Here is a 24,186-nt window from a genome sequence, read left to right as displayed (position 1 = left end):
AATTGCAAATCAACATATCAGAGTAACACTGCAATCAGGCTGCAATGGCATGCCTGTGACATTTTGTGCTTCTTAAGTCGGTGACACAAGGAGTGCTACAGGCCCACTAATAGCATTTAATTTACAAGCCCTGGGCACCTGTAGTGCACTTTACTAGGGACTTAAAGAAGATTTAGTATGTCAGTTAGGAATATACCAATCAAACCATATTTTAGGGAGAGAACACACGTAGTTTAACACTGGTTAGCAATGGTATAGTGCACAGAGTCCTAAGGCCAACAAAATAAAATTTAGCAAAAGTGGAGGCAAAACATTTGGGGAAAGACCACCCTAAGGATGACAAGTCTAACACTGATGATGTCCAGTTGACTTTCTAGCTGGACTACCACACTAATGTCTTGTCAGCCTGTCTCAAAACATGCCTAAAAAAGTTATCCAGTGGATGCAAAACAGAAAGAATTGTTCAAATTTTTCAGTCGTTGATTGATGGCCTGAAGATTTGCCTACTCCACCTGATCCAGTTTCTACTGCCAGAAACTTTGATTTTAAGTTTGACAACAAGCTGTCCTTTGGTCCCCATGTAGTGGCAGTCACTGCTCCATGTTTTTCTATCCTGAAATCCCTAAAAATGTTCTCTGATATTTTTCTGTTGCAAGTGCACAACTCAGTGGTACAAACCTTAATTACCTGAAGACTTGATTACACTGATAACTTATACTTAGGTCTTTTGAAAGTCTTGTTAAATAGCCTTTAGATGACCCAAACATCTGTAGTGCCCACCAATAGTGAAAGGTATTCAGTTCAATCCTCTGACCTTGGTTCAGAAAATATTTTACAGTACTGGCCCTACCTACCTCCAGGAGATACTTTCTCCATTTGCTCCAAGCAGACTGCTAAGATCAAACATGAGACTATAACATAAAGTTCCAAAATTCAAATGACAAAGAAGGAAGGTCTTTCATGTTCCTAGAGGCTAAAGCATGGAATAAACCCCCTCCTGCCATTCATTCTATCAAGGCAGAGTACCACTTAATAAAGCTCCTGAAGACCTCGTTTGTCACCATATTGTAGTTATCTTTCTCCCAATATGGCAGAAGCATTCTGCTTAGTGTCAGGATGCCCTTGGGGGCACCTGTTCATGCTTTAAATATCAGCTCATTCACATATATATATATGCTGATGCAGGGGGATGTTTTTTATTTGCGTCAGGTGGTTCTCACAGATGCCAGGAGGCAAAGCATCGTCTCTTTCAAAAGCTGAATGCACCAGAGTCTACATGGCTTTTCAAAAGGCAGCTTCAATTTGAAAGGGCTCAACTCTGTGTATTACTTTCAACTGATGCCAAGAAGTCTTTGTCCTGAGCAGTATGTGAGCTGTGAAACTGAGGTTGGTGTCAATCTAAGTGCCCAGTGATTTGATGATGCAATTAAGGAGAGAATCCAACACATTTCATCTCAGGCAGCAAGCCTTGTAGCCACTGTTGTTTGAAGTTACTGGCACAGAGCACAAATTCTGTCTTAGCTTGGAATAATTTCAGGTAGGAATTAGACATTCAGGCATGGACTGATGGAAGGCAGTCATTTATGCAACTGATATTGTAGGCAAATGACACTGTCAGATGTATATATGCATCATCTAACTGCTCGGGATCAGACATTGTGGTTGGATTAGTAAGGAAGAAGGACACTAGATTCTCTTCACCAGCTCATCATTCCTAAACCGCACGCGCACACACACACACACACACACCACATGTAAAGAAATATCAAGCTACTTTAATTCACCATACAGTTAAAGGGTAGAGTTGCATCACCTCAACTGCTGTACAAAGCCACTTGCAGTGCTAGAATACAAAGTGGTGAGACACACAACCTCTGAAATAAATTAGTGGATTATATGGATTCCTCATAGCAGCCAGTATGTATCCATCACCCCCAGCATGTGGCCTTTATTCTCTGAGATCCTCCTCCTCTGAAGAGGCAATGAGGAGGCATATGCACTATATGAAGCTATTTAAATTAAATAAGAATGCCACATTAATTATACACAACCAGATTAGATCCCAAAATCACAGTTGGACATCTGTGAGCCTATGTCCTGATATACATCTCTTAAGTGTCTAAGCTCATAGTAGATTATGCTAGATCTCCAAATTTTTTACATGTGCAGCAACCTCTTGACCATGCAGCAACTTACTCATGCTGTCTGAAAACAGCAATTACTGTGACCATTTTCTGGCTTGTATTGAATCTTTCTGATGTCATGGATAAGCCTCAGCCTCTTTGTATGTGTTTTAATAATGGAATTCCATGGTTTGGTCTTTTGTTTGTTCTGTGGTTTTCAATGGCTGAATGTAATGGTTACTCCTTGACCTGTGGCTTAGCGTTCCCAAAGTAATTGTAATTCCTTCATTTAGCCATGATTCCCTGGATCACTATTGAAATTTATTTAGAAAGTACTTGTTCACTAAAAAAGCCCAAACAACAGGAATCAGATGACACAAAGCAGAAGACCATAGACTAGAGTAGAAGTTAAGTGTGGGAAATTGGGTTATTGATTGAGGAGGGTATGAGTCCTTGTCAAGCAACAGCCACAATCCCTTTCAGGGGGAACCATAAAACTCACTAAATTAACCTGTGCTTACCCGTCTGGTAGCTTAGCACAACAATAGTAAGTCGAAACTTAGAGGCACTGTGTAAAGTACGTTATGTTATGCAGCACACAAACAGTAATCAATTTGAAACACAACACAAGAAAAATCCCACACGACTTAAATATGTTGGGTGGATTTGTAAAGTGTGCTTATCACCAAGGGATATCCAGGCCCTGGAGTAGATGAGTAACTGAGTAAACAGGCAGGTCTTTAGTTCTTGTAGGACTCGCGCTGGGATGGGGAGGTCCTGATGTGATGTGAAAGGTTGTTCTAGGATTTGGAAGTGATGTAGTAGAAAGAGCATCCTCCTAATTTGCTTTTGCAGATGTAGGGTATTTGTGTGAGGTAAAGTGTGGCTGAGCACAGTTTCCTGATGGGTTGGTGGAAGTTAATGCGGTGGTTGAGCTAGGCAGGTCTGGTATTGTGGAGGGCCTTGTATGCATGGGTGAGCAGTTTGAATTGGCAGCACTCTTGAATTGATAGCCAGAGTAGCTCTCTGAGATAAGGCGTGATGTGTGCATTGCTGGGGAAGCTGAAAATGAGTCTGGCGGTGACATTCTGAGTGACCTGGATCCTTTGTATGAGTTAATTTATGATGCCGGCGTAGTATGTTGCCGTAGTCTAGTCTGCTGGTGATGAAGGCCTAGGTGACCATGCATCTGGTGTCAGTGGGAAGCCATTTGAATATCTTTGCAGTGCATACGTAGGATGAAGAACAGGATGAGGTGACAGCATTGACCTGTTTTACCATCGTGAGTCTGTTGTCCAAGTTGATGCTGAGGTTTTTAGTATGGTCAGTGGGGGGGGGGGGGTCTTAGGTCAGTTGGCCACTAGGAGGCGTCTCATGTAGAGCTTTTATTTCCAAAGATCAAGATTTCTGTTTTGTCAGTGATGAGTTTTAGGCATTTCAGTTTCATCTAGTTGGCTACGTATGACATGCAGGTGGTGAATTAGGTCCTTGTGTTGTGGTTGGTGTCTTTAAGGCAAAGGATTAGTGGAGTGTCATCTGCATAGAAAACAATATTTATTCTCAGTCGAGGCACGTGGGCACAGAAGGATTGAGGCGGTGCATGGAGGGGGAGGGGGGAATAAACATAAAACAAAAACACGTACTTTCAGTCGCTGCTACACCACTCTGCTCCTCTGTTGCAGGCTGCAGGCACAGGCTCCCAGCCTGCCCTGCGGTCAATCCTGACGCTACTCAGAGTAGAATCAGGATTGGTTGGGAGTGCAAGCTCTCTCCAGCCTGGCAACTGTGGATGAGACGGCCAGCCAAACACACATTCGCTCTCTCACTGCTTGTCACCCCCCCGGCCCACCCCTTCACAAGAACAGGATAACAAACTCACTTCATTATTGTTTTCTTGTAAAGGTTTTGCAGCTGCCACTGCTGGCAAGGGGCTGGCGCTCCTCCGCTCTAATGGAGGAGCTGGCAGTTTATTCTCTGGGATCCTATGACATGAGCAAGAGTTTCCATGTAGATGTGGAAGAGGGTGAGGCTCAGCAATGATCTTCGAGGAACTCTGAAGATAAGGTTTTTGGGTTCAGAAGTATAGGATAGGAGCCTGACTCTCTTAGTCCTGTCAGAGAGAAAAGAGGGCAGCCATCTCAGGGCAAGTGTGTAGTCTTGTGATGAGGGAAATTATATCAAAGGCTACAGAGAAGTCGAGTAGTATGAGCCTTGTGGATTCCCCTTTGTCCATGATGGTCCAGATGTCATCAGTTTGTGCGATGAAGGCTGTTTTTCTGCCGTGGTGGCTGCAGAATCCAGGAAGTGAAATGTATAAGAGGTGATGTTGTTCAAGATGATTAGAGTTGTTTGTTCAAAGCTTTTGTTATGACTTCAGATGGGAAGTGCACAAGTGAGATGGGTCTGTAGTTGCTGCACCCTTGTGGGTCTGCCATACATCTTTTTTCAGGAGAGCTGTGATTTCTGCATGTTTCCAGTTGTCTGGGAAAGTTCCACTTTGAATGACTACATTTATGATGGTGGGAAGGTGGGAGCTGATCAGAGTTCATACCAGGTTGTAGCTATGGAGTGAATTGTTCTCATGATTTTGGTGGTGTCTTCTAGGGTGAGGGGTTTGTGATCTGGTTGTCTGATCTGGTGGTGGTGAGCAGTTGATTTATGGTGTCTTGTGTCTTATGCTGGGTGTCTAAATTGCTGTAGATCTTGAGAATCTTGTTATTAAATAATTCAGAGTTTGTCACAGAAGTCTTGCGATGGGGTGATGGAGTTGATGGCGTCTGGGTAGTAGGAGAATTCTTTGACGATGTTGAAGAGCTCTTTGCAGTTGTTGGATCTAGTTTTCAATCTGAGAGCAAAGGCTGTTTTTCTGGCCCCATTGATGTTTGTGTGATATTATCTGAGCACAGATTTGTATGTTGTTAGACCTGGCATCCTTGGCATGGTCTCCCCTGACTTTTTGTCTTCTGACCCATTTGCTGACTTAATTTCTGCTGGCTTTAGGACTCCGGGCACCTTACCACTGCTAATCAATGCTAAAGTTCATGTGCTCTTTCCCTAAAACATGATACCATTGGCTTATCCACAATATGCATATTTCATTTACACATGAGTTCATAGTAAAATGCACTACATGTGCCCAGGGCTTATGAATTAAATGCTACTTGTTGGCTTGCAGCACTGATTGTGACTCCCACTTTAGTAGCCCTTTAAACATGACTCAGGCCTCTCATTGCAGAGCCTGAGTGTACAGTTTTAAACTGCCATGTCGACCTGGCAAGTTAACCCTCTTGCCAAGTCTAAACCTTCATTTTTAATTCACAGGTCACACCTAAGGCAGTCCCTGGACAGCCCCAAGAGTAGGGTGCAGGGTATTAAAATAATTGGGCGTTTACTTTTAAGTTTTACATGTCCAGGTAGCGAAAAACTCTTACATTTGTTTTCCACTACTGCAAGGCCTATCTCTACCATAGGTTAACACGAGGATTGCCTTGTTGCATTTTATAAGTATAATTTCCAATTGGAAAGAGATGGAACCCCCAGGCTTTGTGTCTTTGGAATCACAATTTAAAAGTACAACTGATGGTGAAGTTGGATTTTAAATTGTAATTCTGAAAATGGCACTTTTAAAAACTTGGCATTTTCTTACCTTATATCATCTAGGGCCAGATGTAGCAAGGGTTTAGCGAATCGCAAACGGTGAAAATCGCTAAAGCCTCATTGCTATGTAGAAATGCATTTTGCGAGTCGGATCCGACTCGCAAAATGCATTTCCGAATCGCAAATAGGAAGGGGTGTTCCCTTCCTATTTGCGACTCGCAATGCTATGCATTTTCATTTGCGACCGCGATTGCGGTCGCAAATAAAAGCGCAGTTACCATCCACTTGAAGTGGATGGTAACCCAGGCGCAAACGGGAAGGGGTCCCCAAGGGACCCCTTCCCCTTTGTGTCTGGGAAAAAAAATAATTTTTCAGGGCAGGCAGTGGTCCAATGGACCACTGCCTGCCCTGAAAAATACTGAAACTAAAGGTTTCGTTTTTTTTTCAAAGTGCAGCTCGTTTTCCTTTAAGGAAAACGGGTTGCACTTTGAAAAAAAAAACTGCTTTATTTAAAAGCAGTCACGGACATGGTGGTCTGCTGTCTCCAGCAGGCCACCATCCCTGTGAGTGCCCTGAATCGCTATGGGGTCGCCAAAAATTGCGACCCACCTCATTAATATTAATGAGGTGGGTCTTTGCGACCTCCATAGTGACTTGCAGAAGGTGTCTGAGACACCTTTCTGCATTCCAAATTACGAGTTGCAATTTGCGAGTCGCTGGGACTCGCAAATTACAACTCGCAATTTGGAATTTTGCTACATCTGGCCCCTAGTGCTGTGTACCTGTCTCTGAATGCACATCTGGGATGGTTACAGCTGGGCTCTTGTGAATTCCCTCCACATAGCCACACACAAAGAGAGCCTAGGTAACATCCTGATGGCCCATCCTTGGCAGGATGGAAGGGAGGAACTGGCACTTACACCTGATTAGGCTGTTCCCGATTGCATAGTAAGTGCTGCAGAACCCCCTTTAATGAGCCTGGAGCCAGGGCAAGAAGGGCAGGGACTCTGTGCACTTCAAAGACCTCTCTTTGAAGTCTTCCCCACTTCAAAGGGACAACTGGGTATAAGAACTGGACTTCTGACCCCAACAAATTAGCACACTTCTGGACCTGAGACATTCTGCCAGGAAGAAGGACTGCTGTGCTGCCAAAGTGTATGTCACTCTGCTAGACTCTGCTGGACTTTGCTGGACTCCTGTTCTGCTGTACCTGCCCTGCTGCTTGCTGCTCTCCTTGCCTGGGAGTGAGAAGGACTGGGCCTGCATCTTTACATCAGCAGAACCAAAGTGACGCCAAGGTCGTGCTGGCTTTCCTCCTTTTCTAAAGTCTTAGGGACATCATAGACTTGACTCAACCCTGCTATAGCTTCTAAATTCTTCCAACTGTGAGTCCTGCGCTGCCAATCCAGTGCTAGGCCCTTGAAAGTAGGTTCTTCTGCTGTTTCCACAAAAAAACATGCATCGCCATAGCTGAACTGATCAGAACCGGCACATTACCTGCCCGACGCCGACATAGCACCACTGGCACTGAGGACGAGGACATCGCACCGCCACTACGCAGCTCAGAGTCAACACATGGTCCTTCGCCCTAAATATTGCCTTCACATGACCGGCTGCATGGCTCAACTATGACGCATCACCTTCAAAGCCAAGAGCTTGCCAATGACGCATCCCTGACTGCCCCAATCAGAACCAACACATTGTCTGTGCATTGCCTCTTCTGCTCCTTACATCAGGATTTCAACCTTGATGCATTCTCCATCCCAAAGGTACTTTTTCAGCGGAACATGGTTGGTCCCTGTATCGGACCCACGCTTCATCGCGGTTGGGTGACTGTTTAGATTTGACCTAGTCTAGCGTGACTAGATAGCCTCATTTAGTGCTTCAAGTTTCTTAGCACCCTAGTTGCAGATATTCTTTAAAAATGTATATCTCGACTTCAACTTGTTGGATTTTTGTCATTTTTGTCTTGTTGTACTTATAAACATATAATCTATTTTTCTAGCTTTGTGTGGAGCTTTTTTGTGGTGTATGCTCTGTATCACTGTCTCAAATATTGCACAAGTACTTTACATATTGCCGCCTAAGTTAAGCCTGTCTGCTCTGTGCCACTCTACCAGAAGATGAGCACAGGTTAATTTATGGTGTGTAACTGACTTACCCTGACTAGGACTGTGGACCCTACTTGGACAGGTTGCATACCTCTGCCAACTAGAGACTCCATTTTTAACATATATGTTTTTTGCGATGGTGTCCCGGTTGGTTCTTCATCTTCTCTGAAGCTGTTTGCTGTGGGTATTGGGGGTCTTCAGTGTACCAGCTAGCACATTTGTTGGTTCCTGGATCTCTGATGACCTTCAGGGCCCTAGGGTGTCTGCACAGTATGTGATCCAGTTATTGATGGTTTTAATGTCAGAGTGAAGGCTGCCGATAAGATTTGGTTGGTGGACACTGAGGGTATTGGTCCAGTCTGTTTTTTGTTACCTTGTTTCAGCTGCTTCTGAGAGTATTAGTAACATTGGCAATGGAGAGTTGGTATGTATCGATGAAGAAGTGGACGATGGAGTGGTCTGTTCGAGTGAGATTTTATTGCTGGCTGTGAAGATGGGCTCAAGAGTGTTTCATGTGTTGTGGGCCAGTCCTTGGACAAGCGAGGTGATGAGTTTCTCTAGTAGGGCAGTGGAGTTGGGATCTTTGTGACTGTTGAGATGAAAGTTGAGGTTGCTGTGTAAGAATAATTAATTTGAGCTGAAGGGGAAGGCATGCCAAAGGCAAACCAGTCTACTCCTGTCTGTGCACCGACTGTACAGAGCACCAGCCATGCTGCCGGTGAAACAACTAGGTCCTAAACAACTACTTGCCTTAACCACTTCTGCTAAACAACTAAAAAGTCTCTACAACAAAGTACTGAACAACTACTGTCTAAACAATGATTTGGCCTGAATAACGATTGCCTGAACACTGAATTTTAAGGTAAGTTTTTCTTATTTTTTTTTGTCATGGGTTATTAGTTGTTTAGAATATATATATATATATATATATATATATATATATATATATATATATATACATATATATATATATCAATTCTAAACAATATATTTATATAGATAGATAGATAGATAGATAGATAGATAGATAGATAGATAGATAGATAGATAGATAGATAGATAGATAAATATAGTCTAAACAATAGATCATAAAAAAAGAAAAACTTACCTTAAAACTCGTTGTTTCGGCAATCGTTATTCAGGCAAAATCATTGTTTAGACAGTAGTTGTTGAGTACTTCGTTGTAGAGACTTTTTAGTTGTTTAGCAATAGTGGTTTAGGCAAGTCGTTGTTTAGGACCTTGTTGTTCAGGATGTTTCCCCCTGGTCCAAGACAGAACTTGCTCCTCTTATTATTTAAGATCAGTGGAGTGAAAAAAATGTGTCTGATGCTGAACCGATGATATATTTGTTGTTTCCTCAGTTGCTACTTATATATGGTTTGCTTGCCATATTTTGAGGAAAGAACTGGATTGAATTTGTTTTCTTCTTTTTTATCATCGGATATCAGTGTATTTTAACCATCTTTATTATGAAACGTGTATACAATAATTCTCTTAAAACCATCCATTATAACAAAGGATTTCCAACTAGCACGTCAAACCCCTTCCATATGAGTGCTTCTCTTAACAGTGTGGTACGACACCAATATGAACACTTTTAACCATGCACCCCAAACCCTATCAAATCACAGTTGCTCACCCTGAAAGTAACAGCTTTGCTCAACATCATGTGCATTTTATTAAAGAACCAACAGAAGTACAACATGGGCCTGATTGTATGCAAAGCATAGTGGTATCTTAGGGATGAATACCTATCGACCTGATCACCAGAGGTCGGGCGTTACCGCATCCAGATTGTTTGAGAGTGGGAGCATCAGGTTCAATTTTACTGTCTAAAAATTCGGCCAGGAAAGTCAGGTGAAGAGTTGACTAAAAGCCCAGCCCTGCCCCCATTCTGGCCCCTCTCTATAGCCTGTGGAAGCAAAGAACATTTCCCTTGCCGACTTACAGCCATCCTTTCCATCTTATGTTCCCTCCATCTACTGCATCCTGCCTCCCAGACAGGACCCTAGCTCGCATTTACCACCGAATTAGTCCTGGAATGTAGTTTCAACATGCGGATTTGATCCCAGCAATTCCAAGTCCGCAAATTGCTCTTATTCTAGGGAGTTAGACTTGATATTTCCGTCAACGAATTAAGCCCGCACTTAAAGCATGCCCACAGTTAATCGGAGCCTTAGTGGCTTACCTTTGTGGGAAAATCATCATTTGAGGGAATTCCTGCGTGATGAAGACTAAAACATGCCTCCTTCCCTAAAGTTCAAATAGAATCATGCGTCTGAAGCAAGCCATCGTTCTCCCAAGTCCCTGATCTGGAATGTGCTTTTTGGAAAAGTCAAACAGTCTCCATATTTATTCAACTTTCTATGAGCACATCACAGTTTTTGTTTGGAGTTTTCGCTAAGAAGGTCATTCGAATGTCACTCCACCAGCTGAAAAAAATATGGAAGTCTCCTTGCCTTGTCAGTATCACCACCTGCCTTGTAGTATTTCTGCAGGCAAAGTAGCCCCGCATTGACACAATCTTCTTCCCTGGTTCACGAATCTCTCCTCGCGTCATTCCGACTCTGAACTGTCTCTCTATTCAGCACCCTGACATGAAAGTGCCTTGATTATTCCACAAGGCATTTGACTAGTTATTCCAGGATACCTCTCTTGTCTATTTCGTTTCTATTAGCTAGAGCTACTTCTGGTCCCTCCGAACTAAACTATCAATCCTGCTTTGTCGGAAGATTCCTATTTGTTTTTGATAGGTCAATAAACCAGGTTCTCAGAAATGAATCACAAGTGAAACATTTATTTCTGAGTCAATCCTCCTATTAACCTCCTTTATTTGCATTTTAGGAAAATATAGAAATCGTGTGTTATTTTGCGTTCTACACAAATCCGGTAGATGGCTTCTTTGTTGACCTTCATTGTTTCTGCACTTTCCCTCCCTTGGTAAAAAGACCCTATTGGAGTCCTCTGTTACCATTATCCCACACATAGGGGCATTTTTAAGAACCCCTAGCGTCATCCTAATGCCACATTAGTGTCATTCCTTTACGGCAGTGTGGCATTAGAGGCCAACAGGCAGATTTAAGAAAAGTGGTGCTGCACTCAGTGCAGCACCACTTTCCTTGCGTCTCTTAACACCCCCTTACCGCCACCAGGTGTGTGCCATCTTTAATACGGCGCACCATGGTGCAAGGTAGGGGACAATTGTGTAATTTTAAAATGTTTACACTATTGATGGACTCTGCAGGAGTAGCACCAAAATGTTGGTGCTATTCCTGCAGTGCATAGGGGCCCACTTTATAGATAATGGTATGCCCCCTTTTAATACCTGCTCTGAGCAGGCGTTAAAAAGGTACAACAAATGGTGCAAGGAAATCTCTTAGATATCCTTACACCATTTATTTGGCCCACCTAAAGGGGGAACTCCCCCCTTGAATACATTTTGTCTGGCAGAGGCATAATGTGGTGCAATGTTTTACAATGTATGCATTGTGCCACTTTATAAATATGGCGCGGGGAAAATGCCACTTCAGCGTCACCTTAGCGTAAAAAAGTGGTGCTCTTGCTGCACTAAGGTGGCACTTGGAGCTCTTAAATATGCCCTCAAATTCGCCGCACCATATTTACAAAGTGGAGCAGAGCTTGCATTGTGCCACTTTGTAATCCTTTGCGCTACAGCATGGGTACTCGCAAACATTTTCCCAGGGGCCACAAAGTTTGGTCTGTGGTGCAACCGAAGGCCGCATTGATGCTAGCAGCATGACGATCAAAGGGAGGAGGGGGCTATGGGTGGGGAGGGTTTGTGGCGTTATGGTGGCAATAGGGGGCAGCAAAGCATATAGATCTAGTGGCTGAATCGCACAATGTGAAACCAGAAAACCTGACATTAATCTTTAAACTTTACCAAACTGTGTGATCCTAGGCAATTGTTTTATTTCACGTTCCCTTCTTGTTCTTCATTATTGTATGTAGGAGAACTTCACAATGCATAACTTTGGATTGTGTGCTGTGCAAACCATTCTCCTGTGTTTGATTTAATAAACTATAAATTTGTTCATGTATATTAGCAAATCAGGCCAATCAAAGAGTGCAGAAAACAACTGACTTGCCTCTTAGTTCTCTATTGACATTGTTATGAAGGTGGGGGTAAGAGTGAATGTTAGGGGTGGGGGAAGAATGAAAGTTTCTGAATTTATGTTTGAAACCTTTGTTTTAAAAAAATACTTCTCCATGCACTGTTAAATTAAATGGTTCTGTGTGTAAATAAATGAAATACACGTTTTGAATTTTTAGGAACACTTATAGTTATATACATTTGCTGTGAGGTTTCTTAAAGAATGAAAGTGTTCCTGCAGTTAAAGCGGTGCTGGACAAATTCCTTACTTTCTTTCCTTATCTTCTATCATGTTTAGATAAAGTGTCCCCTGTTAAATTCAGTAAACAGCAGCCTAGTGCTACTGCTGCTCTGGGGGCCGCATGTAAAGGTCAAAAGGGCCGCATGCGGCCCCCGGGCCGTACTTTGAGTATCACTGCGCTACAGTATGCCTGCACCAGGCATAATGTATTCAAAGAGGACATTCCCCCATTAGAGGGGCTGAAAAAATGGCACATGGAAATCTAACAGATTTCCTTGCAGGAGTAGCGCCAACATTTTGGTGCTACTTCTGAGAGCATATCAATAGCGTAAAAGAAAAATGACGCTATTGCCCCCTACCCTGCACCATGGTGCGCCGTTATTTAAAAATGGTGCACACATGGTGGCAGTAGTGGGGCATTAAGGGGTGCAAGGAAAGTGACACTGCACTGTGTGCAGCCCCACTTTTCTTATATATGCCCCATAGTTCCATAGCTCCATTAGACAGCAGCATAGAATTGTATTACATAAGCCCTGGTCTCAGAAATGCAGATAGCTTACGTAAATTAATATACATTTGAGTGATTTACTACACGTTTTGTGAGTGTTTTGTCCTCCTCATGTTTGTGTCTTACTCTAAAACTTCCAGGCCTGATTCCAAAGTATTTTCTGAGAGTAGTCGCATGTTACTTTAAACTTGGGTTTGAAGTAACCTGAGAGTTATTCCTGAAATACCAGAAATAAGACATGCTTACATTTTTCACAAATATCCTTCATCCATGAGCAAGCAGGTCTGCTCCACAAAGCGTTTGTCATGATTAGCCATGACTTTCTTCCAGGCGTACGTGTAACTTGCTCAAGAAGAAGAAAGAAATGAAGGAAAAAACACATCTGTGACCCACAAAGCGTGTCTCTGTGAGTAAGCATGTTTTACTCTTGAAATTTCCAAGCCAGTCTTCAATTTGGAGTTAGAAGCAATTGCTCACAGAAGATGGTTGGTGAATGTGGCCTGGAAATTCAGGAGTAACTCACACCAAAGAAATGCGCAAGGAACAACTACGCCGAGAAAAACTTTGTCGCATTGTTCACATTGGATGTTTGTTCAATTGAGAACATTTTCACATTGCCAAGTGCCTTTTTGCAAGATTTACATCAATATCGAAATTTCTGACCTCATTCTTCTTCTCTGGTTGCTGCTTGAATGTAAGAGGCAAGCAAATATACTTAGAAAACAATGTGTATGTTTAAGCAAAAGTCAACAAACCTGATGTAATGCACCCACAATTTTGCGAGCTTCTTGATAAACAGTTTCAGAGCTCCAATGCAGATTAAGATTTTTCAGCTTTTTGGCCAGGCGGTTATGTTCTCGTAGCCATAGTGTATGCACAGCTGTCAATGAAATTACTTCACTAGATCTGCTGTCTCCAGCAAAGAAGCATTCAATCCTCTCAGATGTATTTCCACTAGGGTCTTGTGCGCAGGGGGATGGCACTTGACTCACAAAGGGCAAGTAGTCACGGCCCTCATCTGAATATTGCACATTTACTCTTAAAAGGCCTTGTTCACTTGTAAGATTCCTCAGCTTTTGCTCCAGTGCTGTAGTGCTTCCATATACTGTTGATGCGTCAAGAAATGATGATAGACCATTGAGTTGTTCTCTTGGTTTTCCTGCAGAAATATTACCAAACAGCATGCCTTGATTTCCTGTACCACAAGTTGGAGATGAACGGTAAAAAGGCAAACACTCCAGTCCTGGGAATCTGGTGTCTTCTGGAGGTATCTACATATTCAGATATGAAAGATATAATAAGATACACAGTTCATTACTTAAACTAGTCACTTAAACTTAAGACTAAATGCCAATGTTTTCAAATGGCAAAACGAGAGTTCCATCATTATGTTATTGTTATCCACGTTGACAGTGGTAATTAAAATATAGAAACACAGGAACAATTAGTCTGCTCTTTTGATGGTGATATATGCAATTGGTATGATGACAAGTTGCAATTGTTTACTTGCAGCCCATTTTTCATGTCCCTGCAAGGTGCTCTTATGCGTTGATGAGCGAAACCAATTGATTCTGAGCTTTACTTTCCTAATGGCAGGCTCTATAATAAGCAGGTTTATCAGTTTCTTTATTACGTTTGTAACACCTAGGACCTACACGATTCACCATCATTTACAGGTCGACTAAAGCTAACTGTTCTGTGAGGGTGACTTTAATGAACCTGAGATGGTGGTTTTTCCAGGACAAAAATGATAACATTTCAGATTACAAGAATGTTGTTGCGTTAGTGAGACTGTTTTACGATTGTGTCATTTAAAACATCTTGGTTTGTTCAATGGAATGTAGATAGAGATTCACTAAGCTTCCTATACTAGGTTATTTGAGAACTGAATATTGAAGTTGAATGGTAAGCCTTTGATGAGGTTCAAAATATTTATGTGAGGCAGGTCGACATTTTTGTACTTCAAATGTCAAAAATAAATTACAAAAACAAATCACAGAACTGAGACTCCATCACTCACTGTTGAGAGTATGCTCACTTGATTTAGACCGCCCTCACTAATGCTACATAATGCTACATAAAATGATATGTGAAAATATTTTTGTGAAAATGAATAGGAGAATTATATAAAATGACAGCACTCTGTTCCACTTTCCCTAGTTTTCACATTTCGTTTTATTATAGTATATGATTGCTTTAAATCTATAACTTTCCACATTTCCCGGTTCCTTTATAATGACCAGACATGACAGATTGCTAAAATTGTTATTCCTGTTCTGGCCACATAAAATAACCCCTAGTTCATCTTGTGGGAGAGCTGTCTGGTAGTTTTCCATTGTTTCTGTCAGGATCCCCTCCACTCCAGGGTTCGTTTTGGCAGCCATCTGAGAATGCGTGCTTTCATTTTTAAGTAGTTTAATTCTGTCTTATCTTTCAATTTCCATAACTGACTACTTTTACTTCAGTTTGAATCTTTTGCGCTTTTATAATGTAGTTAAATTTTATATTTTAAAGGTGTGTTTTCTTCATGAATACCAAGCATTTTTCGCATTGAAACGATTCAATATCGGGTGAAATGGATTGCCCATTTAGGTGTTTTTGGTTTTCCATGACGATTTGCTTTAAATGTCGAACTTCTCAGAGTTTGGTGATAAAGGTTCAGCTTTTGCTTTCCCCGAATTTCTCAGGGAGTTAATAACTTAAACTATGGGGGTCATTCTAATCTTGGCGGCCGGCGGGAACCGCCTGCCAAGCGGGAACCGCCAGAAGACCGTACCGCGGTCAAAAGACCGCGGCGGTCATTCTGAGTTTCCCGCTGGGCTGGCGGGCGACCGCCAGAAGGCCACCCGCCCGCCCAGCGGGAAACCCCCTTCCACGGGGATGCCGGCTCCGAATGGACCCGGCGGAGTGGAAAGGGTGCGACGGGTGCAGTTGCACCTGTCGCGATTTTCAGTGTCTGCTATGCAGACACTGAAAATCTTTGTGGGGCCCTGTTAGGGGGCCCCACGACACCCATTCCCACCAGCCAGGTCTGGCGGTCACAACCGCCAGAACCAGGCTGGCGGGAAGGGGGTCGGAATCCCCATGGCGGCGCTGCCTGCAGCGCCGCCATGGAGGATTCTTCAGGCCAGGGGAAAACCGGTGGGAAACCGCCGGTTTCCCTTTTCTGACCGCGGCTTTACCGCCACGGTCAGAATTGGCCTGGATGCACCGCCAGCCTGTTGCCGGTGCATCCGCGGTCCCCGGCCCTGGCGGTCTATGACCGCCAGGGTCGGAATGACCCCCTATGTCTTTTATTCTGGCTGGCTTTTCGTGCCTATTTTGCCACCTCAATCACAGGCCGTTTTTAAGTGTATTTTTAAAGAAATTCCGTTTTCTTTTACAAATTATACATGCTCCGATTTTGTAACATAGTATGTATTTATTTTATATTCTTTTATTGCGCTTTTATTGAATGTCAAGCCTTGACACCTAGTTAAAAAACAATATGATATGTAAATTTCCTTCGAATATGGAGGGGTGGGTGGAACTCGCAGAATTTCTCTCTGCAGAATTCTCCGGAGTTATATAAAAACACCACGAGATTCCGCAGAGTTCCATGAGTGGGCAGAAATCGGTACAACGCTCGGATCTTTAGTGCCAGGAGCTTGTTTCATGCTGTAAAATCATGGTGAATTGCCCCACACGGTGCCCCAGAGGGCGCTGCTGATCAAGTTGGTTTTAATGCCAGCCGTGTAGATTTTCTACTCGAGCAGCAGCTTTCCCAGCGCAAACGATCCCACCTGCCTGCGTTAGGAAAATCTCCGGGTGCCCTCCTAGTGCCCAAAAATCATGCTAGGGATGCCAATTCTCACTCACACTTGCCAACCTACAGCTGACGAGCCATACTTGGGAAAAAAGCTCTGCTACATGGTGGTCAGTGGAGTTGGCCATATCTCCCTGTTACATGCGTAACTCGGAGGGGCCAAAACTCAGCAAACTCCGCCGGTGGAGAGGAGATGATCACCCACCACTAGTAATGTGATGTTTCTCTTCAAACAATACTCTGCATAATTTCAAATATACACATTTAAATGAGTACTCTACTGGTGTTCCAGTCAAATATTTCTAGTAATGACACGGGGTGGAGAGCAGGACAGTTACCCAACATCTAACACCAGATGTGCAGCCCATGTGAAGAAAATGTATATAGGATGCCCAAATGGAATGGATTATTGACATGATATAAGCACTTCTGAAATGCAAAAGCAGCATAAAAATCAATTGATTCTGCTACTGTTCTTTAGAGTTGCTTGTGTAGCCACTTTGGGATCATAGATCAATAGCAGCAGAACCTAAGACTAAGGGCCTTATTTAGATGTTGGTGGTAACGGTCCTGCCATCAAGTTTTTGACTGAAAACCTCTCTTCCACTGTGACAGTCTGCCCGCCATATTTAGATGTTGGCAGTCCCATAGATGAAAGCCCGTATTTGAACTGCTGTCTTGGCCAAGAAACACTGCCCGCATCGATGGCGGGAGAGAGAAAAGTGGATGCCGGCAGCACCCCAGACGACTTTCCAGCGGTGCAGAGTTGGACGTGCCTTACCGCCAAGAAAAAAGTGGCGGTCCAACCTCCACTTCTGTGTTGGTGGATTTGGGGGAACGGGTGAAAACTCACTTTTTTCCCCCATTCCACCTCCATCTTTGACTGGACATGACTGGGCAACACCTGCCATCACTGCTGCCACCGACTCACGGAGAAAACACGACCCTCCGTCGCTCGACTTGAGGTCGGGACCACTGCAGGCATATACATGTCAAAGTAATTTTTTAAAATCACTGTGACATGGACATGTCAGGGGGACAGTTGTGTAACATGCCTGGGGCACACTGGCACAATATGCATATCGCACAAATACACAACTGTCATTGTGGTATAATCATTCAGTGCTGGCACCACAATACCGGTACACTCACACTGGACCACAGATTTCATGTGTGTGCATTGCAAGGGGACCTGTACGGGTAGTTTGTGCTATCTTTTGTGTATGTGAGTCGGTATGTATATATGTGTATGTTTGTATGTCTGTGTGCGTATTGGCTGTTTGAAGTGGAAGGAGCTGGAGTGGATGGTGTGGTTGTGTCTGTATGTGTCACTTGCCTGTGAGGCTGATGGTGTTGTGTCTGTTGTGTTGCTATATGACACAATCAGGTGAGTGTTGTTGTGTGGCGGATGTTGTAGTGATGTGTGTAGTTGTGCCTCGTGTGAATGTGTTTGTGTAGCTGAGTGTGTAGTTGTGTTGGTTGTTGTGGTTGTGTTGTGTGTGGGTGCAGTCAATGATGTGTGTCTGTTGTGTCATGGAAGTATGGCAATGTGTGTTTTCAGCATGTACAGGTTGTGTTGTGTTGGAATTGTAATGAATGATGGTGTGTACGTGGTGTGTTGTGTGTGTGTGAAACTTACCTCTATTCCATAGCCCCTGCCATTGTACAAATTCTGTTGGGTCCTGCCACTGTCTCCTTCATCAGCAATTTATGACCAGTCCTCCACTTGCAGAGCTGTAACATCTAAATAAGGCAGACTGAACACTGTCAACTTGACGGTCTTCTTAGGTCAGCCGCCGACATCTGAGTAGTTAGTAATAACGTTCGTAATGATCATAGAGCCCATTGTCATGGAGCTTAGTTTTATATTATAGATTATCAAATAGTTTTATATCATAGATGATCATAGAGTTTTATATCATAGATGATCATAGAGTTTTATATCATAGATAGAGCTCCCAGTTTTATGGTGGTTATTTTTTAATGCTTCAATCTGTATTTATCTATGTTTATTTTTTGCCTATTTTATTGGTATTTCTCTTTATTTATTTTATGTTTTGAGAATAAATTCAGTTGTTAAATGGTATATTTCACATTTATTTAACTGATAAACCTGCATTCATACTTTGATGCCTGTCATGTTTTAGCAAATTAAGCAGCCAAATATAACAAAACACTACACCAACAGGTAACTATTAGCATTATATACAAATATATGTGAACCTATACCTGTATTTAAGAGAATCTCACCCTGTTTTTAAATCCCCATGGTGTCTGTCTGCTTAGCAGTTGGCCTGGTGTTCATGAAGGACAACAAGTGTCATTCATAAGAAGCACAATTTTCTGTATTTTTCTGCTTTTAAAAATAAATATAGATAGTATGAAGATTGTTTTTTTGTCTGTATTTATCTGCAAAAATCTGTAAAAATAGAAAACTGGAAGCCTTAATCAAAGATGACCATAGAGTTTAAACAGTAGCGGCTCCAAGACATCCAGATTTTTCCAGTTCTTGGAGAGTTATTTATTATTTCTAATATTAGATTTGAACATCTTGGTTCTGTCGTAGTTTTGACTCTTGCTCTGGGCAAGACTGCTGGTTTAAGGATGACAGTACTTATGTTTGTAGGCGACTATGCCTATCCTACAACAAGTCGCAGCTGTCATCCCAACCCTTCCGGCTCACTAGCAGCACCTCACCAAAAACACAAACTGTACAAATTGATTTGTGGCAGCCTTTACACATGGAGTCGAGAATAAGACATCTCAAGGAGTGTTGTGGTTAAACGGAGATTACCCCTTTCTCACAGATACATCATGTCTTAACCAAACACAGGCAATAACGAAGATACAGTAAAGTTTCAATAGTTTTTATTTAACACAACTGCAATCTGCGATATGTTGCATGGGCTGCAATCATTAGGATAATGAACAGTGCAAGAAACAGAATTGTGAAGACAAGAGTCATTATTACAAAGACCCCCACCATCTTGCAATAGCATATATTAGACATAAGGTGTGTAATATGTCCTAATACCCTAATATGATAGGCCTAACCTCCTACCTAAAGGAGAGCTGGGTTTGCTAAACCTGACCTGCCAATGCCATGTCCATGAGAGGAGCCCTCAACCCTCGTTACCTTGGAATGAGGTCTCTATCTCAGACTCTGCAGGAACACGAAGACTGGGTCAGCGTCAAGACGACGTGCAACATCGATATCAGCGATGGTGGCGATGCCCTCTGGTCAGAATCACTCTGATTATCTGTCTAAAGTGTGATGTATTTATACAGATCTACCAGGACCCCTGAAGTAGCTGTGTTCCCAAACAATAGATAACAGACATGCTTGGGGCGGCAATTATTATAAACAAATCCCTCTAAAGTATAGGGAGGGAAAGTCCCTAAGTGTGAACACCTACTGTTTGTTTGTCTTTGTCACTTGATCTTGACGCCTTAGCGCGGTGGCACTGATAATGCAAAGCATAACAAGTGGCCTAACTAAAAACAAGGCAGCCATCTTAGATTAATTACATAATTAAATGAGCTATGAGAGAGCAAGCTAAGTAGGTTAAAAGTCACTAGGTGACAGGGGCACGAGTCTGCAAGCCAAAGGCTCAGCTAACTCCTGTTATCCCATTAAAACAAACTAGGATTCACTACAGTTCCATTATGAATGTGTATGTGTTCTTACCTTTCCAGACATCAAGCCTACTCAAAGACAGAGGTGGAATGCCATAATCTACAAGGACACCATTCACTGCACAACCTCCTCAGAAGACTCAACCCCGATAATGGAGCATCTCAATTTCCAACTTCACACAAATGGAAAATGCACTACCAGGGTGACCCTTGCATACACACCACTGGGACCATGCCACAGCTTCTGCAACACTAACCCTGACCTCATTGCTCTAATCACCATTGACTCCGAGCACTACATCTTCCTAGGAGATCTTAACTAACACCTCAACGATCCTGAGACAACACCAAAACAGTTGGCCTTCTGGAAAGCATGAACAGCATTGACATCCGACACAATTACCCCCACCATACCAGCCAAACCCAAAGTACTAGCCAGAAGAGCAAACTGGTTCACTGCAAAACTGAAATCCTCCAATCGCAACTAGAAAGAAAGTGGTGTACTAGTGAAAAGAGAGAAGACCATACCACCTTCAAAACAGCACTCAACCAATACCACTGCCTCCTGAGAGAAACAAAGAAGAAAGCTCCAGCAGATCTGTTGAAGCCAGCACAAACCACAGCAAGGAGCTCTTTGCCATCACAAAGGAGTTCTCCCATACTGCAGCCACTAATATCACCTCCTCCCAAGAAGTGTAAGACAGCCTATTGGACTTCTTCCATGACAAGATCTCCTCCATTTACTTCAAACTTCATTCTCCCGCCACTGACAGCATCGGCTCAATCAAACCCACACTCACAAACCACAGGCACCTGCTCACCCATTGGAGCCCTTTCACAACTTGAGCCACATTCTCCATCATGAACTCTGTCCACTCTGGAATACCCACAGGCCAATGTATGCACCACATCTTCAACCTCTCTAGCAAGAGGATTGGCGATGAGTTCAAGAAAGTCCTGAACACCTCTATCACTACGACCTCCTTCCCTGAGGACTGGAAACACACCAAACTGAGGCTCCTACTGAAGAAATCATTTGCTGAGCCAGCAGATTTGAAGAACTAATGGCCCATCTCCCTGCTTCCCTTTCCAGCAAAGGTTCTTGAGAAGGCTATCAACCAGCAACTCACCTAACACTTGGAACACTGCAACCTCCTAGACCCCTCTCAATCCAGATTCCGAGCCAAACACATCACTGAGACAGCCTTGATCACAGCTACTAATCCCTCTCAATCCAGATTCTGAGCCAACCACAGCACTGTGACAGCCTTAATCACAGTTATTGATAACATCAGGGCCCTCCTAGACTGTGGTGAAACAGCAGCCCTCATCCTCCTGGACCTGTCAGCTGCCTTCAACACTGTCTCCCACCACATCTTAATCAACAGACTCCACCAAATCGGAATCCAGGGAGATGCCCTCAAATGGATCGCCACATACCTCACTGGAATACCAGTGTATCTGTCTCCCATCATTCACCTTGGAACCGAAGAAGACCATCTGCAGCGGCCCACAAGGATTGTCCCTCTGCCCAACCTTCTTCAACATGTACATGACCCATGTTAGACCTGATAGCCTTAGGGTGGTCACCCCTAACTTTTTGCCTGCCTCCCTCCACTTTGTAGATACTGTTTTTGCTGGTTTTAAGTCTCTGCACACTTTACCACTGCTACCCAGTGCTAAAGTGCATATGCTCTCTCCCTTTAAAAATGGTAGCATTGGATCATACCCAATTGGACTATTTAATTTACTTATAAGTCCCTAGTACAGTGCACTATGTGTACCCAGGGCCTGTAGATTAAATTCTACTAGTGGGCCTGCAGCACTGATTGGGCCACCACTTAAGTAGCCCCCTAACCTTGTCTCGGGCCTGCTATTGCAAGGCCTGTGTATGCAGTTTCACTGCCAATTCGATTTGGCATTTAAAAGTACTTGCCGGGGGCGTGTCCAAGATGGCGGCGCGCTAGGACGTGCCCGTCCGCGCTCCGCCGCCTGGACCCGCAAAAGCGCCTTTCGGCCCGTCGGGGGGAAGCCTGGAGGCTCCCCCCGAATTGTGAAGCACCCCCGGGGGTTCTTTGCTGCTCGCCAGTGGCCCTGATCTGAGCCGCGCCGCTCCCGTGGGGAGAACGGAGATCGGCCCCGGAATCGGGGCGGGCCGCGGACCGGCGCAAGAGGCGGCCTGGGCCGCGAGACGGGCTTTCCCCCGGCGGCCCTTTGAGCTTGGCACTGGGGTATCGGGGGGCCTGTGGGCTCACTCTGGGCCCCGGGAGCAGCTGGACCGCGGCGTGGGCCTTGGCCCTGAGACGCCTGAGTGCCCTGAAGGAGAGGGGCGCTCCCGCACGTGCGGCTGGATTGGGGGCTGCAGGCCGGCACTCTCCACCCTGGTGCCTATGAGTGGGGCTTTGTAGAGGATCGAGGCCCCGATAGAAGATAGGGGGTCCTGCTGCCCGGCCTCAATACTGCTACACTTCATCACCTAAACTTTCATTAAGCGTGGGCCCGCATACACAGTGGAAGAGGCATCTGAAGCGGATCTTTGTAAGTGGTGGCTGCCGGGTGTTGGATCCAGGCGCGGTCTCTGACACGGTGGCATTTGGTGATCGGTCTCAGACGGACACTTTGGAGGACCTGCAGGGTTGAGTCGGCGAATCTTGACTAGGCCGGTGTGCCATGGCGACGTATAAATCCAAACGTGAGCGCTCAGTGAGGGACATGCTTGCGGGGGGTGTCTGACATCTGGGACTATGGCGGAGGACTTACCTGCGACGAAGGCCCTGGAGAGTCGGGTGGAGACAGACCCAGAGGAGAGTTCTCTCGTTACGAAGGGCTTTCTGACCTCCCTGTTTGATTCACTCCGGGGCGATATCCAAGAGCTGCGTAGGGACATCTCATAGAAGGTGAAGGAGTTACGAGGAGAGGTTACCTCCTTGGGTGAACGAGTATCGCAGCTAGAAGATAGTGAGGTCCCTCGCGGTGAAGAAGTGGCGGGCCTGCATCAGGAGGTAGTCCACCTCCGAGAGCAGCAGGACCTCCTCCAGATGGCGGTCGAGGACTTGGAAAACCGCTCGAGGCGACAAAATATTCGTATTAGAGGGGCTCCGGTTGGTGCTGAAAAGGAGGACATTGGGGACTAAGTGGCGGATCTGTTTCGCTCTCTGTTTGGCCCGGACGAGACACAGGAGGTGGTCCTGGACCGGGTTCATCGTGTTGGGCGTGCTGGTGGCCCTGGAGACCGCCCTCCAGACATCCTAGCCTGTCTCCATAATTTTGTTCTTAAAGAAAAGATCCTACAGCGGGCCCGCAATCTTCAGCAGGTACTCTTTCGAGGGCAGGAACTCCAACTATTTCGAGACCTATCTGTGCGGACTTTGCTGAGGCGGAGAGAATTCAGACCGATCACGGATCACTTGCGAGCGCACAATGTGTCCTATTCTTGGGGCCACCCGTTCTGCTTGGTCTTCCGCTGGGAGGAGCAGCTCCGGCAGGTGAAATCCGTTTTGGAAGCCAGCCGTATCCTGGGTCTGGAGGATATAGGCCGGGAGGCGAGCGAGGAGGCGATCCTGCCAGCGGGGGTCCTCCTCGTTGGCGGAGGAAAGAGAAAAGAAGGAAGCTGCAACGTCCAACGGCCTCAGAGCTGAGGTTGGAGAGAGAATCAGTTTTGAACAGTGTGGCCGCCGGAACTTCAGCCTAGGGAGGGCAGCCGGGGGTGCCCAGGATTGCTTTTGACCACGTTGCTAACAGCATGCTGATCGTCAAAGAGGGTCGGGGCGGCGGGGGCGATGGACCTGGTTACTTGACATGGTTGGATATATTGCCCCGTGGAGACTTCACCTCGCGAAGATGGACGATCGAGGACTTCTGTGTTCTATGCACCTGTTGTGCATATTAGTTGTTTGTTGTTGGGTTTCCCTGCAATACTGGCTCTTTGTAGAGATACCCTCAGGCCTGAGTGTTCTAGGTGGTCTAGATCTTTATGTGGGGGGTGGTCCTCTATCGTGCTCCCTTCTCTTTTGCTTGTTCCCCTCAGTATAGGATATGATAATTAAATGTATA

The 24,186-nt window shown here is 44.5% G+C and overlaps 1 protein-coding gene across 1 annotated transcript in view; it reads right to left on the bottom strand.

Moving 5' to 3' along the window:
• Positions 1 to 24,186, bottom strand: part of TPO (thyroid peroxidase) — a gene marked incomplete at its 5' end in the record, with an annotated part of 635,329 nt that overhangs the window by 249,514 nt on the left and 361,629 nt on the right. The window contains one exon of the mRNA XM_069236627.1: positions 13,448 to 13,963. Coding sequence (XP_069092728.1) covers positions 13,448 to 13,963 — 516 coding nt within the window. The remainder of the gene's footprint in view (positions 1 to 13,447; positions 13,964 to 24,186) is intronic.

The sequence above is a fragment of the Pleurodeles waltl genome, chromosome 5 (genome assembly GCF_031143425.1).
Source record: "Pleurodeles waltl isolate 20211129_DDA chromosome 5, aPleWal1.hap1.20221129, whole genome shotgun sequence".
Taxonomy (NCBI): Eukaryota; Metazoa; Chordata; class Amphibia; order Caudata; family Salamandridae; genus Pleurodeles; species Pleurodeles waltl.
The sequence above is the reverse complement of the archived record's forward strand: the minus strand, read 5'-3'. Positions and strand labels throughout refer to the sequence as shown.